We start from the raw sequence: 15,757 nt of genomic DNA on the forward strand, positions 1-15,757 counted from the left end.
TATTTAAATAGTATTTATAACTTGTCAAAATGTATTTAATTACATTAAACATGTATAATTTGCCACATTCCATCTTAGGTAATGATCCGTTCAATGCACATGTATGTTTCATACGATAAGCAGTGATCAGTTGAGTTGGTTTTATTGCAGCTTGTCAATTAAATATATAAGAATAAATATATTTTAAAACTTGTAAGTGACAACATCAACAAAATAACAAGAGACCCAGTAGATAGCGAAGTTGACGGAAAATTCGTTGGTCTTTGTTTACAATTTACATGTCTTTGTCAAATTCCAGATGAGTGGAATGTTTTTTAAATGTACACTCCAACTTCTACTTATTAACATTTTACTGTATACAAGTCTTTCAAATAACGGGTTAACTATGTCAGTTAATGTTGCTGAATTCATATTAAAACAGTTATTTTTTGCTTATCTGTCCGGCCTCTGTTTAACTTAGAGTTTCGAAAAAATGGAGAATAGGTAACTGGAGTCTTTTGGAGGTTTTTATGTTTTACGTGTATATATAAATGTAGATTGTTCTATTAGCGTTGTATCATATATTGCGACAGCCATCGATTTTTTTTCAATTTTTTCAATTTTCAATTTTTCATCGATGCGTCCATACATTATACATTATTCTGTATCGGCAACCGAACTATCAAATGGACATTTACAAATGATGATTTGTAAAAACAAGTCTAAAGGGCCAATTTCGCTCTCTTGCTAGGTATGCCAAGTAACCTTGAGCTGACCCTCGCTAGAGTTTACAATCACAGCTCACTCTCATATCCGCTACGTTGATGGAAATTTCTATTACTTTGGTAGGCTATCGGGTGTGGCAAACGTTTGAAAACCTCTCTCAATACGGTTTCTTTTCTGACTTCTTATATTTTACAAAAGCTAAAACAGATACACATCATAGATTTATTACATCCGTTTCACGGTTGACTTTTATTACAATCTCTATTAGTGGAAGCAGCCACACTCTCTTTGATGTCACTATGTCCATCGTAGTCGTTGGGGGGTTTACTCCTCGAAATTAGTTTTATGTTCTCCATACTGGAATTCTGCCATCTACTTAACCTAGCATTCAAAGCGCCATCCTTCAATACAATAAAAAGTTAAACTTATTTGATTTGCTACCGTAACACACATGTAACGATACTTTTAGATCAAATAAACCAACAATTAACATATCAGACTATTTTATAATATTATCCAGACAATTTACATGATGCCATTGTCCCCATATGTATTTACCTTTCTATAATCGAGTACATTCATCATTATGCCGAATAGAACTCCCATTGATGACAGCGTTATTAGGGTGATAAACATACGTTTGTAGTGAAGAAGCACATCTTCAGTGTCTGTCCTGAAAATTAATGTCGTTAGGGGTAAAAAAATGAATTATAAAATGGTATTGCTATTGGATATTTAACTGTAGTCTTATATATCATAACTACATATCAGCAAAGTAAAGTTAGACAGTTATTTGTTATTCAAGCGTAACCTGTTGTGACGGATGCAGCGAAATTAAATAAAGTCATTTTTTAAACAGTGGAAATCAATACCAAAGTTATCAAGGGATAATCCTAGACGACAAAAGGGTTATTTTAGAATCATTCAAATTAGATTAATGATATTTTTTTCCATTATTTATTCCAATAAAGGAGTTATTAAATCATGTTAATACGATGAAAGTGTAAAACGGTATGACATACTTTGTTAGAATAAAAAACCACACAGCACATATCATCTGTACGTAAGTATTGAACAAATTGTTGTGGTGATATAGCGATATTGATTGTTTTGTGTATGAAAAAACAACAGATAGTATATACTATATTTGTAGTAAATATATTTACTACTTAAAGTAATTCGTATCCTACAGACATATGTCTATAATGATCCAGTGCTATATGGGGAAAAAAACATGTTGATATTACTTCCTTGACCCCTATCTATGTAGTATACATACTTACATTTGTAGTGATATAGCAATATCGATTGTTTAGGTTAAACAACAACAACGTCTATATATTATCTTTATAGTATATATACTTACATTTGATGCCTTTGTAATATATAGCCAGTAGCAATAAAGGCTAAAGCTATTAATGCGTTTCTCACTGAATACATTAGACCACCAAGCGTCCCTACGTGTTCGGCTGGACAGAGGAGCACGAGCAGCTGCCATGTCATCGCCTTAAAGGACAAACACAGTAATTTTATTTCTCCGAATGCAGTAGATTGAAAAGCAAGGGTTATTGATTTTACTTCAACATCAAATCAATATTTCACATGTATTTGCATTAGTGTATTTTAATTATATATCTATAGAAATATGCGTTTTGAATCATGCGCTTGTCAGAATATGAACCTAAACAGTTGTGATTTTTTAGCTATAATCTAACATGGTCAGACAACTAGCTGGGAATATATCAGCCCTTATGAACGACTAAAACTTTACAGCAATCGGTAGACCTGGTGCTGATTAGTCAAACCTCTTAACTTATATAGATCTACTTAACAGATCAACGGGATACTCAGTTAATAATAAACCTACCGTCAATATACCGATACCTATACCGTCAGCCAGGGTTACTATCAAAATATTCACAGCCGGAGCAAAGCCCAATATCACGTAGAATAAAACCATCCAGGCTTGGGAAACAGTAGCCACGATTCCATCACTTTGTGCCTTATTCTGAAAGATATTAGAAGACAGAACATGTAATACTTGAACAAATCAATAACTGTGTTTATATAAATCGGCGTCCTTATTTATATGAAACATCCCTTCGTTTGGAAATGTGTAGGTGCGGAAACATCAACTGAATATGTATTCTCCCTAACATTGAAATGTTAACATTTACTCCATGGAAATAATCGCTTTAACCTGAATAGCTTAAGGTGGTTAATTGTTTAAATTCATAAATCGACCCGAATTATCACTTTCGTCCGCAATGAAACCGACAATGTTCGTTGTCGCTTTATCATTTCAATCACATCTTCATTTGGTAATAATTGTATTATTAAAGGTATACATGTATCACATTTAATCATTTTAGGTCTACATGTTATGTTTAGCAACATATCTCGGATTCCGAATGTCCAAGTGAAGAAATAACACTTTAGTGTAGTTGGTTTCTTTAATAGGATTAAAACACATGATAAGCTCTTTTAATTGAATACCAATTTCAATTGTTTGTTATTGTAGATTAAGGGTATTTCATATTAACGTCAAAATGTCCTTCTTACACAATTGTATATTAAAAGGAAGCACTAATCATGTCGTGTGTATATCACGTAAACCGCTTCTATAAACAGCTACTATAAACAGCTACTATAAACCGCTTCTATAAACAGCTACTATAAACAGCTACTATAAACAGCTACTATAAACAGCTACTATAAACAGCTACTATAAACAGCTACTATAAACAGCTACTATAAACAGCTACTATAAACAGCTACTATAAACCGCTACTATAAACAGCTACTATAAACAGCTACTATAAACAGCTACTATAAACCGCTACTATAAACAGCTACTATAAACAGCTACTATAAACAGCTACTATAAACAGCTACTATAAACAGCTACTATAAACAGCTACTATAAACAGCTACTATAAACAGCTACTATAAACAGCTACTATAAACCGCTACTATAAACCGCTACTATAAACAGCTACTATAAACAGCTACTATAAACAGCTACTATAAACCGCTACTATAAACCGCTACTATAAACAGCTACTATAAACAGCTACTATAAACCGCTATTATAAACCGCTACTATAAACAGCTACTATAAACCGCTAGTATAAACAGCTACTATAAACAGCTACTATAAAAAAACGATTTGTGACATTGTTTTCATTACATTACAGCACCATACATATTCAAATTCGGTTAACGTACATATGTATATTTCGAATGGGTGCAATGGGAAGTAAAGCATCGTTGATATAAAAATCATTATGACTAAAACGAAAGTTTTCTACATATTTCAAATGTAACTCCTTTTGGTCAATTAAGGACGGCCGCCCCTGTATGCATAATATTGGGGGTATGGGTGTTGGTATGAGTTGTGGAAATGTTCGTGTTGTGTCTTTTTGTAATATACAGACCATTGTCTTATTTATAGTGCTATCTCATAGAAACATACACTCAAAATCACCAAACAGCACACTCATCCGATCATGTTATAGCCGATCATTCAACTCCACATTGAAAGGCTAGAATGGGTCTCCTCAAGGGACCAGAATGCAAATCCTTTATTACTGGGGCGTGCATATCTCGAGGTCAAAAGTGAGGCGGTATGAAGACAGACATTACGGAGTTTACAAGGAAAATAAAATATCATCCCCTTTAACGATTTTATTTCAATATGGGCAACTGGATGGCATCACATGCACGATAATTAAAAAAAATGACGAATATTGGGATAAAAATTTCCTTTAAAATGTACACATTTAATTTATGGGGCAAAGAAGCAATTCCATCCATGTGGACAAAAACATTGTCAAATTTTCGAGGCGATCTGCCCCTTTATCGAGACACACAAAACGAACATGATTACATGATATGATTAGTTCATATTTAATTTAGATAATTATACTTGCGCGGATAATATGTATTGGCCATGCGTATGTTATTTCTTAAATGTAAAACGCACGAGGTCCAAAAAGAAGAAACTCCATACCTTGTCCCTTTTTATTGCAAACTATATGGGTATAAAATATATATTGCAGTGTTCTTTGTAAATTCCATAAACGCATGAGTGAGTTTCGAATTTAACTTTTATCACTTAGATCCGCACGTCGTAAACTATTCAAAGTATTATATTACGATTTTGAGAGTACCATGTTGATGTTCTGTAATACAAACGTCTTTGTACTGGTTCTTCCATGCGTATAACCTACATCTATGTACAGTACATAAAGTGTAAAATGGACATTAGGATTCTCTTACCACTCTACCGTGACCATATTACTACATCGCTCCACAGGGACTTGTAACGTAGGTTGTGAGAAAGTCTGCTGTATATACATGTGTACTAGGCCTATATACTATGTAAAAGGACAAGGGAACCAACGGCTCGCTTGGAACAGGTACACCTGCCTCTACAGAAGTCGTCCGTAATCCGTCAAACATGGATAAATTATGTACATATTTTATACCAATATATTCTTAAATAAATTTTCGACATGGTAAACACAAATTCAAACACAAAATAATATATGAACATACCTTTATTTCATTATGAACATGGAAAATGCAGTCAGATTTCCTCGCTGTCGTTATGGCGTCGACGGAGGCGGTTCTTTCAAACGTGTTTTCATTTCAATATATTTTTATCAAATCATTAGATTTAATAGGGATTGGGCAGCAGGCTATGCATATATAAGCCCTCTCCCTGTGATATTTACCACTATGCCAATAGAATATATTCAATTTGGTGCACCAATAAAACATCAAATGTATAACACATCCTAATTTATTGTCATTACTTGCTTTTTTGTATGATTAAACAGCCAGGGTCATTGAAGGACGGCGTCCCATGCATGCGGAGTGTTGCGTGTGTGAAGTAATGATGCGTGTTTTTGGAGGCTGTGGTATATTTGTGTTGTGTCTTCTTACAACAGAGGAACTATTGCACTTTTCATAGTGCTATTTTACTGAAGCATGCTGTTGGAGACACCAGACACGCATTTTCTTACAACGGACAGTAGTCCCACTCTCTATATGCTGGGCACGAAGCAGGAACAGAAACCTTTTTTGGAGACTTTGGTGTGTCTCAGCCAGGAGACAGAACCCTGAGCGTCCTTACTTTAGTATGTGTACACGTATAGCAATATTAATAAGGAAATATAAATGCTTTAGTAACAGGCAAATGTGTTACGCAAGAGTGAATCTTCCTCTGTATTATTTACCTTTGACATAAGATTAGGTTTACTTAAAGATGCTCCACCGCCGACAGAGCATACACGATATTCATCAATTGAACAATAATCGGTCTTTAATCGTGTATATATATGTCTAATTGCCACGAAAAATATACTAAAATGATTCAGTTTGCCTTTGGTGCATGCGCAATCAGTACTACATTCCATATAGGATATAGTGCCACGGATTTTTTTCGGGATGCAATTAATTATTTTCTATATTCTTAACTACGAAATAAAATTAAAGGCTCAAACTTTTCAATGGTGGTAATGGTGTAGAGTAAGTATCTTTTGTAACTGAAGAAAAATACTCAATCGTCTGCTCCTGTTTTTGATAATGAAAAAATACCATTTGTCAGCGGTGGAGTATCTACATAGCAAGATGATTATATCTGTAATACTAACCACAAAGAAACACAGGACAGGACTAAGCAGGGCAATGACTGGTGCTATACCAGTTATATGACTTGCATCAGTCATCGTGTAACCATGTTGTAACTCCAAAAATTCACTGAAATAATACAGTAATAGTGTATTTTAGCAGCAGAGTTTCCAGTGATAGCATAGTGAATATGAAAGGCGACATAAATAATATAGGAAACTGTGATTATTAGTCAAACACCTAGTTATATACATGTTTGCACAAAAGAAAGACCAATAAAGGCAACATTCATGTACATAATTTTCCCGGTTGCCAGCACAAACCTTAAATGTATTTTTATGTGACGCGATCGCGTAATTTGACCACATCCAGAATATCTAAAGGACATGTTACAACTACCATTGAATTTTGCCCACGAAACAATTTACAAAACCAAGGTGCATTTTGAAGTTCTATGACAGAGAATATGTAAGATACCTTTAAAAAATTCAAAAGGCCCCAGGGGCCTGTGGTAGGGATGATTTAATGTTGCCATTCCGAGGTGTACACCAGAGTTCACGTTTAGGTCCAAAACTATATCAAATTAATGTTTAATTTCGTAAAACGATATCATGTTCTCAAGAGTATACATTTCTGCAAATTTTGACTAAAAATATGCAACTTCAAAATTTGAATATTTTTAAGGGTTCTTGAAACATAAAAATAGCTAACTTTGGAGGTCTAAAAACTCAAAGTTGGAGTATTTGTCATCACTGTTATATGCCAGCAGTGTTCAATGTGGTTTCCGTGTAGTGTAAAATGTTCAAACGCGTTCGCTGTCCGCCTTTATATTGTGTGCTCTGACGTTTTTTATACCAAACCTTGGCCCGTGCCATTGTTTTAAAGTAAATTTGTTTACAAAACTCGAATAGCTCTCACAGTGACATGTTTACCTTATTAGATACACGATTTTGTCAAGAAAACCATTTTAGTAACTCTTCGAACTTTTTAATATTTTGTTTTACTTTCCATGGGAATGTAAAGTAATACTTTTTTGCATATTTTGTAACTGCACACGCATAAATCAATTGTCCCATTAGATAATATGAATATGAAAACACCAACTTTGTAAACTTATTTGACTAAATCTACAATTTTCTTAGATAGCAACCATCATAATGTCATTTTGTTGTAAAATTTGATATGAAACATTCTTACGGTAAATTGGCTTGTTTAACAAGCCAGCCAACAGCAAATAGTCCCATACTAGCAACCGACAGCCAGTAAGCTCCAGGTAAGTTCTTTAAATATCTGAATGTCTACAATGGAAACCTTTCAAATAAGTATGCATTAATTTACCATCATCATGTGATATAAACACCATAGCAGTTGGTTATCGTTTATGTTTGTAAACACGTACAGCGCTTCACATTAACCAATGCAACCACTCGTGATTCCGATTGCCTTCAATTTTGGACTACTTTTCATAGCGCACTTTCTTTTAAATTGCTTTGCATTAATCTTATAAGATCTAGCTGGTTTATTCAAAATAAAAAACAGCATAGCATTGGCTGTCTATTTTGGCACTTTATTTTATGGCGGAAAGGTATTATGTCACAGTGAGTGGTGGTAAGCTTCCTTGGATGTAGACTAGAAACAAGATATCACCACGCATGGTATAATATAGATATGAAGTTATAGGATAAATAAGTTCCCCGACGCGTCAATGTTATTTATTATGTTTATCTAAAGTCTCGTTCCTTAATTTTCAAATCTGGAAATGACATTCGCAGAAAATTGTCATAAACAACAGTCTCTTGTTGGCGAACCTGTGTTCCTTCAAATAGATGGCGATAAGTTTGATTAAAAATTAAATATTTAATTATTTGATAAAATCCAAACTTGCAAAATATTATTTACCAATACTTTGTCGTTTCCATAATCCTCTGCTAACAGTTGTGGTTGGGATTTTAGAAGAAGAACTAATCCTATTGCACATATAACTCCAAACAAGCATGATGCTGGATCTATATAGTACAACAGATATTATGGCAAAATCAACTTATTATCTAAATTGTAGTGTAAAAATATTCAGCAAAACAGTTTGAATAAACTAACGTCCCATTAACAGTCAGGGTCATGTAAGGACGGCCTCCCATGTTTGTGGTGTGTTGCACCAATGAAGTGCGGGTGCGTGTTTTGAGAAATTGCGTTATATTCGTGTTGTGTCTTCTTGTATAGTGGAAGTCTTGGCCTTTTTATAGTGAAGCAAACCGCCAACAAAGCTACCCACCCCACCCTGTCACATTAAACTGGCAATGGGGCAACTAGTCGCAGGAACAGAAACTAGCAGTTTTGTAGTAAAGAGAAGGTTTAGATTAAACTTACCTAGCCAAACAGCCGCTTTTAACCCCAGAACGGTACCAATAATTGGTGTAATATATAAACTCAATCCCTGACCGCAATATCCCAAGACACTAAAGCCGAGAGCAATAAAGGTGAGGTTTGGGAAGCAGAATGACACTACCCTGGCCTGAACGACTATGGATGAAAAGAAAAACAACTTATGACGTCATCTTTATTTCCATGTGATCACACCAAAGTTTCAATAAAGCTAGTAAATATTTCTGAATGATCTAAGTTCGTTTGAAATTTAGTAAGTCAAATATATTCAAATGTAATGAAATATCCAAATAAATAGAAATCAGGCAGCACTCGAAGGTCTACAATTTGAGAAGTTTATTATCAACACCATGCCTTCAAAAGTGTTGGTAATTCAATCCTGTTCACATTACGTACAGTAAAAGAAACAGTGTTCAAAATTTTAATCTAAATACATATTATCTACTACTTCATAACTAGAATGCCATCATGAATGTTACACTTTGTATATGCTTAACCTTATTTTGATAAATTCAACAAATACTGTTCATGTGTGGTTTGTGTTAATATATATAAACTATTTTTAAAATCAATACTCTACATTCATTGTTGATTGAGATAATATAAATCCAAACGTATACTTTTCAACTAAGTAATTGCCAAGATGTTATAATTTTACTTTTCGCTTTTTATTCAAGGCCCACTACCTTTGCGAAACGAAAAATTAAAAAGTTTCTTTCAAACAATAACAATATACGTAATGGCCTAAGATGATGTTACAACGCCAAGCAAATGCATGATTCCTAACGTAAAACTTTGTCAACAGTGAAAATCTATGTGGCTGTTTTGCCGTGTGGCGCAGTGATAATCAACCGACGTACGGTAATTAGGACGACGGCGGGAAACATAAAACGACCCGCGTTATGAAAATTCGCATTAAATTTATCTAAATTAAATTGTTTAGAAGGTGATGGAAAATATAGTATTAACTGTAGTTTAATTACTCTTGTGACAATAACATTTCGTTTAACATTCCCATTTGAAAATTTTTAAGCCGTTTCGGAAAGGTAGTGGGCCTTTGACATTGAGTTGTTCTTTCTAATTTGAGAATGGAGACCATGATACACGCACCACGTAGAGATCCGTCCCCGAAAGCCAGGAATCCATACCCAAGTACCATCAATACGTACATTGGTGTGGAGATAGGGGCTTCTGAGGTGGCTCCAATAGCAAAAAGCACTGAACCGACGAATACTAATGTACTAAACAAAATCGACGAACCTAAGCAAATAAGATAGATAAAACTTTGATGTAAGAGACGCTCGTTGTCCCGTGTTACAAGTCATTACTCATGTACTATATATATCTTTATGTTATGACAATGATGACGGGATTAGTGGCTATTTATAGTTCGGTTCAAGCTATACACAAGATGAACAACTAATATTACAAACGATTTGAGAACATTTATCTTATATGATGGCTATTTTAGTCTGGTAGACTAGTTTATTTACTTCCATAATGACCAACATTTTGCCAAACTCACCGCATTGGAAGCTTAATTCAGCGCCAGAAATCAGGCAGTGTCAAAGTATTTATAAGGAGGAAGTAACTCATTCAGACAGAAGATAAAAAACAACGTAACATACTGAATGTACTCGCAATTTATATCAAGCAATAAAACAACACCAATGACGTTTTCCAAGCAGGGTATTTTACAAAATACTATATATTATCAATACATATTAATTAAATTGTTTACCAGAAACGAATATGTATAAGGGAGCAGCCTTGTATAACCGCTTTCTCACGGTATCAAACAATAATAAGCAAAGCCAATTCCCAGGTTCATATTGATTTTACCCAATCAGTGCACAAGAAGCAGTACATGTGATGTCCAGAAAATTGAAATTTTGCCATGGGCTGGACCAATAGAATTTACGTTTACATAAGGTTTTTCTTCTCATACTTGAATGGACATAGGCGGGGATAGTTCTCAATTGTTTCACTAACATGTATAGAAAATTCATATGTATTTACATTTCACTTACGCTTGTTTCCAAGTCTGTCAATCAAAATTCCGGAGGGTAAAGATACTACAACTGACCTTTAACAAACAGAAGGTATTTTTAAATCCTTTTGTGTGTTTATATAAAGTAAATCAAGAATGTCATCAGGTAAATGAATCATTTCTATAGTCATCATTCATTTGATCAATAAAATGAAATAATGTGATTCCTGATTAATTAATGTTTGCACTTGTGAATCTTAACGATGGTTGTAAAATCATAATTGAGATAGTGACTTAAAACTCAAAATACAGCATTAAACGATTCTCATTTCACAACAGTATGAAAAGAATGCAATTTGAGCAGTCGTCTTATAATGCGATTGGACTCAAAATTCATTAAATTAATATATTTGCTGATTGACATAAATTAGCAACAATACATGACATTTTAATCAATGCTGGGGCAATAAAAAGTGAGGGGAAGGGGGCTATGACGGGGAGGGGTTACATAGACTGGAACCTGCGTAAGATATATCATTATGATAGCGGTTCCCAGTTGATGCTCACGTTTATCAAACTGGAGTTCCTAACTTTTCAAATTTTTAATAAAAAGTAGAGCTTTGATATTGGAAATGAACTAACGACAGTTTAGATAGACATGCTAAACAAGTCAGTCGTTGGGGAAGCTGTTTATCACATATGTACTGATATCGATCTTAACTGGTTGGAGATGGCCAATGAGAGTCGCTGTAGGTGTTAATTGCTTTGGAGTTGATCACTTGAGTTTTTTAGTTTATCATATTAATGAGATAAATGTTCGAAATTGAAGAGCCGTTTACATCTTGACCTGAAATGAATGACTGAATCTAACGAGTGAATCTAACGAGTGGATGAGTGAATCTAACGAGTGGATAAGTGAATCTAACGAATGAATGTGTGAATCTAACGAGTGAATGAGTTAATCTAACATGTGAATGAGTTAATCTAACATGCGAATGAGTTAATTTAACGAGTGAATGGAACGAATGAATGCGTGAATCTGACCAGTGAATGATTGAATCTAACGAGTGAATAACTGATTATAACAAGTGAGGGACTGATTGTAACGAGTGAATCGAACGGGTAAATCTAACGAGTGAATCTAACGGGAGAATCTAACGAGTGAATCTAACGGGAGAATCTAACGGGAGAATCTAACGAGTGAATCTAACGGGAGAATCTAACGGGAGAATCTAACGAGTGAATGTGTGAATCTAACGGGTAAATCTAACGAGTGAATCTAACGGGAGAATCTAACGAGTGAATCTAACGGGAGAATCTAACGGGAGAATCTAACGAGTGAATCTAACGAGTGAATCTAACGGGAGAATCTAACGAGTGAATGTGTGAATCTAACGAGTGAGTATAACGAGTGAAGGAGTGAATCTAACGAGTGAATCTAACGAGTGAATGAGTGAGTCTAACGAGAAAATGAGTCATACTAACGAGTGAACGAGAATGATTGGATCTAACTAGTGAATGAGTGAATCAAACGAGTGAATGAGTGAACCTAAGGAGTGAATGAGTGAGTATAACGAGTGAATCTAACGAGTGAATGAGTGAGTATAACGAGTAAATCTAGAGTGAATCAGTGACTCTAACGTGTGAATCTAACGAGTGAATGAGTGAATCTAACGAAATCAAGAAATACTTACGTCCATCTTGTAAAGGAGAATAACAGATTATAGCGGACTTCTCCGAGACCCAGACAGGCAGTACACGACTCAGTGTCATTCCCAGTGTTATTAGAATCCCCGAGTGAAGACTAAAGCAATTATAAAACAAATAGCACATGCGTCTTATTATCCCAGCGAGATTAACTATAAGCAAGAAGTCAGTGGGCATTAACGTACACCTATGTATAAACATTATATATTGGACCATTTCACACATCAGACAGTCAGCAGTAATAAGTTTATGTAAGCATATAATTTTACCTAGTCACACGAATGGTCCCATTATGAGAACAGATATAAACCTTTGATAAATAAAAAAAACTTTTATATAGGTACGATTCAAACACCATATACCTAGAGAGGTACCCCGCCTTAAGCGTACCGGCATATAAAACAACAACCTGAACCAGCCAATGTTACAAAATTCAGAAACCAAAATGTCAGTCAGTACACTTGGATCTTACTCAACAATAGTTTGTGAAATAAAAGTTGATACCGCATAATGAAAGTATTTTAACAGTGAACATTAGAAGGGAAGATTTTGGTGAAGATTTCTTCCATTATTGTTTCTCTGTTACTTAAACCCTATGTCTTCAATCTAAATAGCAAAATTGTTTATTTCAATATCGGTCATTGATAAGGTATACTTACAGTATCCAGAAGCATCTCGTTTTGTAGGGCGGTCGGGATCTCCATGAAGTAGTAAACCCCAAACACAAGAAAACTGTTACAAAATATCACGCCGTATCTCCAACGTTCTGCAGGCAGATAAGTAATCATAAGCAATGAATCTCAAATCATTATAATAGCAAAATATTTTCTAAAAAAGCTGATTAAAAAAAAAAGAAGTTCAATGGTTTGATTCGTGAACTTGTTTCTTGAAATCCTTTCAGCTTTTAAGTCTTTTTTTTCTTCTAGGACGCCCCAACCCTGGAAGCTCGCATCAAAATACAGATATTTACTGCGATGCCATAAATATATACTGTACATCTTGTATATAGAGGTTACACAACGAGTGGTTATTGGATATGGATAACTTTTAAAAATAACTTTCACGAGTGTGGAATAAATTGCATATCCAACAACCGCGAGTTGTGCGATTTGTTTTTCACCACAATTAAATCATCTTATATGGCGGCTTAAATACGATAACGTTACTTGCCGACGTATGCAAATAAGGTGTAGTGATATCATCATAAGCAAACAGGCACTCATTATTATTCAAAAATCTTGATTGCATAAAGTATGTCTTAATAAAAAATCATTTTTATCATGAACTACTTTTCCATGCATTCCTACTTACCGAATGTCTTTTTAAATATAAAGTTCTATATATACTTGAACTTTTTGTTATCTATATTAGGGCATGTTTACGGCAAAGTGACATATACTTCACGCCAAATAATCATCAAACCCGGTCTAGGTGCGTAAATTCTACCGAAATCACCCCAAGATCACTGTACGGCAAGATATATCACTAAACAAAAAGACAGTTATGAATATTGAGTCGATAGTTTAGACTACGAATGGGGAAACGTGAACGATTTCGACGTCGTAACCCATCCGGTTTCATAAATGGGTTTGATCTGCAAGCAGCCATCAGAGTGCATCAACATGACGTCATTTGACTTTTGATAATGTTTACAACTTGTAAAGTGACAATGAACAAAAAAGTAGTTCGAGTCTAAGTTTAAAATCTCGACTTATCAAAAGACCGGAGGGTGTTATTCTACTTGTGGAATGACAATATATTTATCAAACACCAAGTTCATTTATACAATGGCCTGAGAGTGGAATAATAGGATGTATTGTGGTAAAAATATACACATCCTTTTCCGCCTGAGAAAACAAAATGTTTGTACACTGAATAAATAACTAGTGCGTCTATCCTTTTATCCCTTTTTACCAAGCCCAGATATACAGTGACATGTTGTTTGCTTGTTTGATTGATTCATTAACGTCCTATTGACGATCAGGATCATGTAAGGAGGTCCTCCCATATATAAGTTGGACAGACAGAAATTACACATGCTATATATACTATAAATTGGTTTTGCTCTGTTTCTTTCTCTTGCTTTTTATATCATTATTGTTTCTCCCACACAACAATATGAACATGCTTGTGGTGAAATTGAAATATTTAGATTCGACCACCTCTTTTTGGAGTGTTGACGACTAATTCGATACGGTTGAATTTCACTTGGATAATAAGTGCAAACTTGATGTTGTAATAAATCATTGTAACCCGATCTCCCCAAAACTTGTGATATGTTATAAGTTTTAATTATCAAAATGTATCAAGATATCAATTATGGAAAAGACTAGTATAGGCCTAGCCTGTTGTCTAATCCAATATTGTTAATATGTAATATACCTTCTTGCATGAATAAATATAATGCTTTTGTTGTTTAAAATAAAATATTTTTTAAATAAAAGGTAATGATTATTATTCATAAAGGACTTATGTTCATACACATAACACGAAAATGTCGTATGCCTACAGAAATAAGGCTATAATTATAACAGAAACGTACCTGTCATCATCGGCGGCTCGGAGTCCACTGAACATGGCTGAGCGAAGTGAGCTAAGGACATTAATTCATGGATGAGAACGTACAAAAGTAAAATGTGCTATACAGCATACATATATTAACTTAAATTATGCGGACCATTGCATAAAAGATGTCTTACATTATGCATTGCCTTATTTAAGTATATAGTGCAGGGATTGGTTGAATGATTTTTATTTGTTTGTTTTGTTGGGAACCTCGGGGGATCCAACCCCCTTGACGAGAAAAATGAAAAGTTTTTATCCTTTGGAAAAACAAATAGGTCACGACATATAACCGCAAGCCCTCCACATTTGAGTCGCGAATTCATTTCGAATCTCATGTGGAAAAAAAAAATAATTGCCTTAATTTGTAGAAAATTGACATATAAAAATAAGACAAAAATTCCATTGCTAGATTTATTTTTAATTTTTACATTTTAGTGAAGATAAAGTAATTTAAAATTTAAGCAAAAATTCTGAAAAAAATACAAGTTTTGTAACGGGAAAAAAATCAAGTACACTGACCCCTATTTTTATGATGGCTTTAGAAACCGCAACTTATTTTCTTTTAGACTACAAAATTTTATAAAAATAAGTAACAATTTTGTTTTCTGTGGAGCATTACATTTGTACAAAAATGTCAATACGTGGTATTTTCATCTTCAGAATTTAAAGATGCTCCACCGCCGATAGAGCATAAATGACATTCATCATTTGAACAATAATTGGTGTTTAATCATATATATATGTGTGTCCAATTAACACAAAAACTATAAT

General features: G+C 34.2%; 1 protein-coding gene across 1 annotated transcript; it reads right to left on the reverse strand.

The window, feature by feature from the left end:
* Positions 1-654: 654 nt before the first annotated feature.
* On the reverse strand, positions 655-15,024 carry LOC138317178 (lysosomal dipeptide transporter MFSD1-like). The gene is made up of 13 exons (XM_069258733.1): positions 14,964-15,024; positions 13,081-13,187; positions 12,409-12,518; positions 10,755-10,810; positions 9,835-9,984; positions 8,710-8,862; positions 8,224-8,348; positions 7,540-7,622; positions 6,366-6,471; positions 2,573-2,713; positions 2,072-2,211; positions 1,264-1,378; positions 655-1,106 (listed from the first exon to the last, which is right to left on the reverse strand). The coding sequence occupies exons 1-13, from the start codon at positions 15,022-15,024 to the stop codon at positions 942-944; spliced, it is 1,512 nt and encodes a 503-aa protein (XP_069114834.1). The 3' UTR covers positions 655-941.
* Positions 15,025-15,757: the final 733 nt, after the last annotated feature.

Source organism: Argopecten irradians, chromosome 3 (assembly GCF_041381155.1).
Source record: "Argopecten irradians isolate NY chromosome 3, Ai_NY, whole genome shotgun sequence".
Taxonomy (NCBI): domain Eukaryota; kingdom Metazoa; phylum Mollusca; class Bivalvia; order Pectinida; family Pectinidae; genus Argopecten; species Argopecten irradians.

Excerpts from the sequence above, each read along its gene's own strand:
- LOC138317178 (XM_069258733.1), bottom strand. The coding sequence starts at position 15,024 with ATGTCCTTAGCTCACTTCGCTCAGCCATGTTCAGTGGACTCCGAGCCG. Across the intron at positions 13,188-14,963 it reads CGAGCCGCCGATGATGACAG|AACGTTGGAGATACGGCGTG; the intron begins GTACGTTTCTGT and ends ATCTGCCTGCAG. Across the intron at positions 9,985-10,754 it reads TGACAGACTTGGAAACAAGC|GTTCGTCGATTTTGTTTAGT; the intron begins GTAAGTGAAATG and ends TTATTTGCTTAG.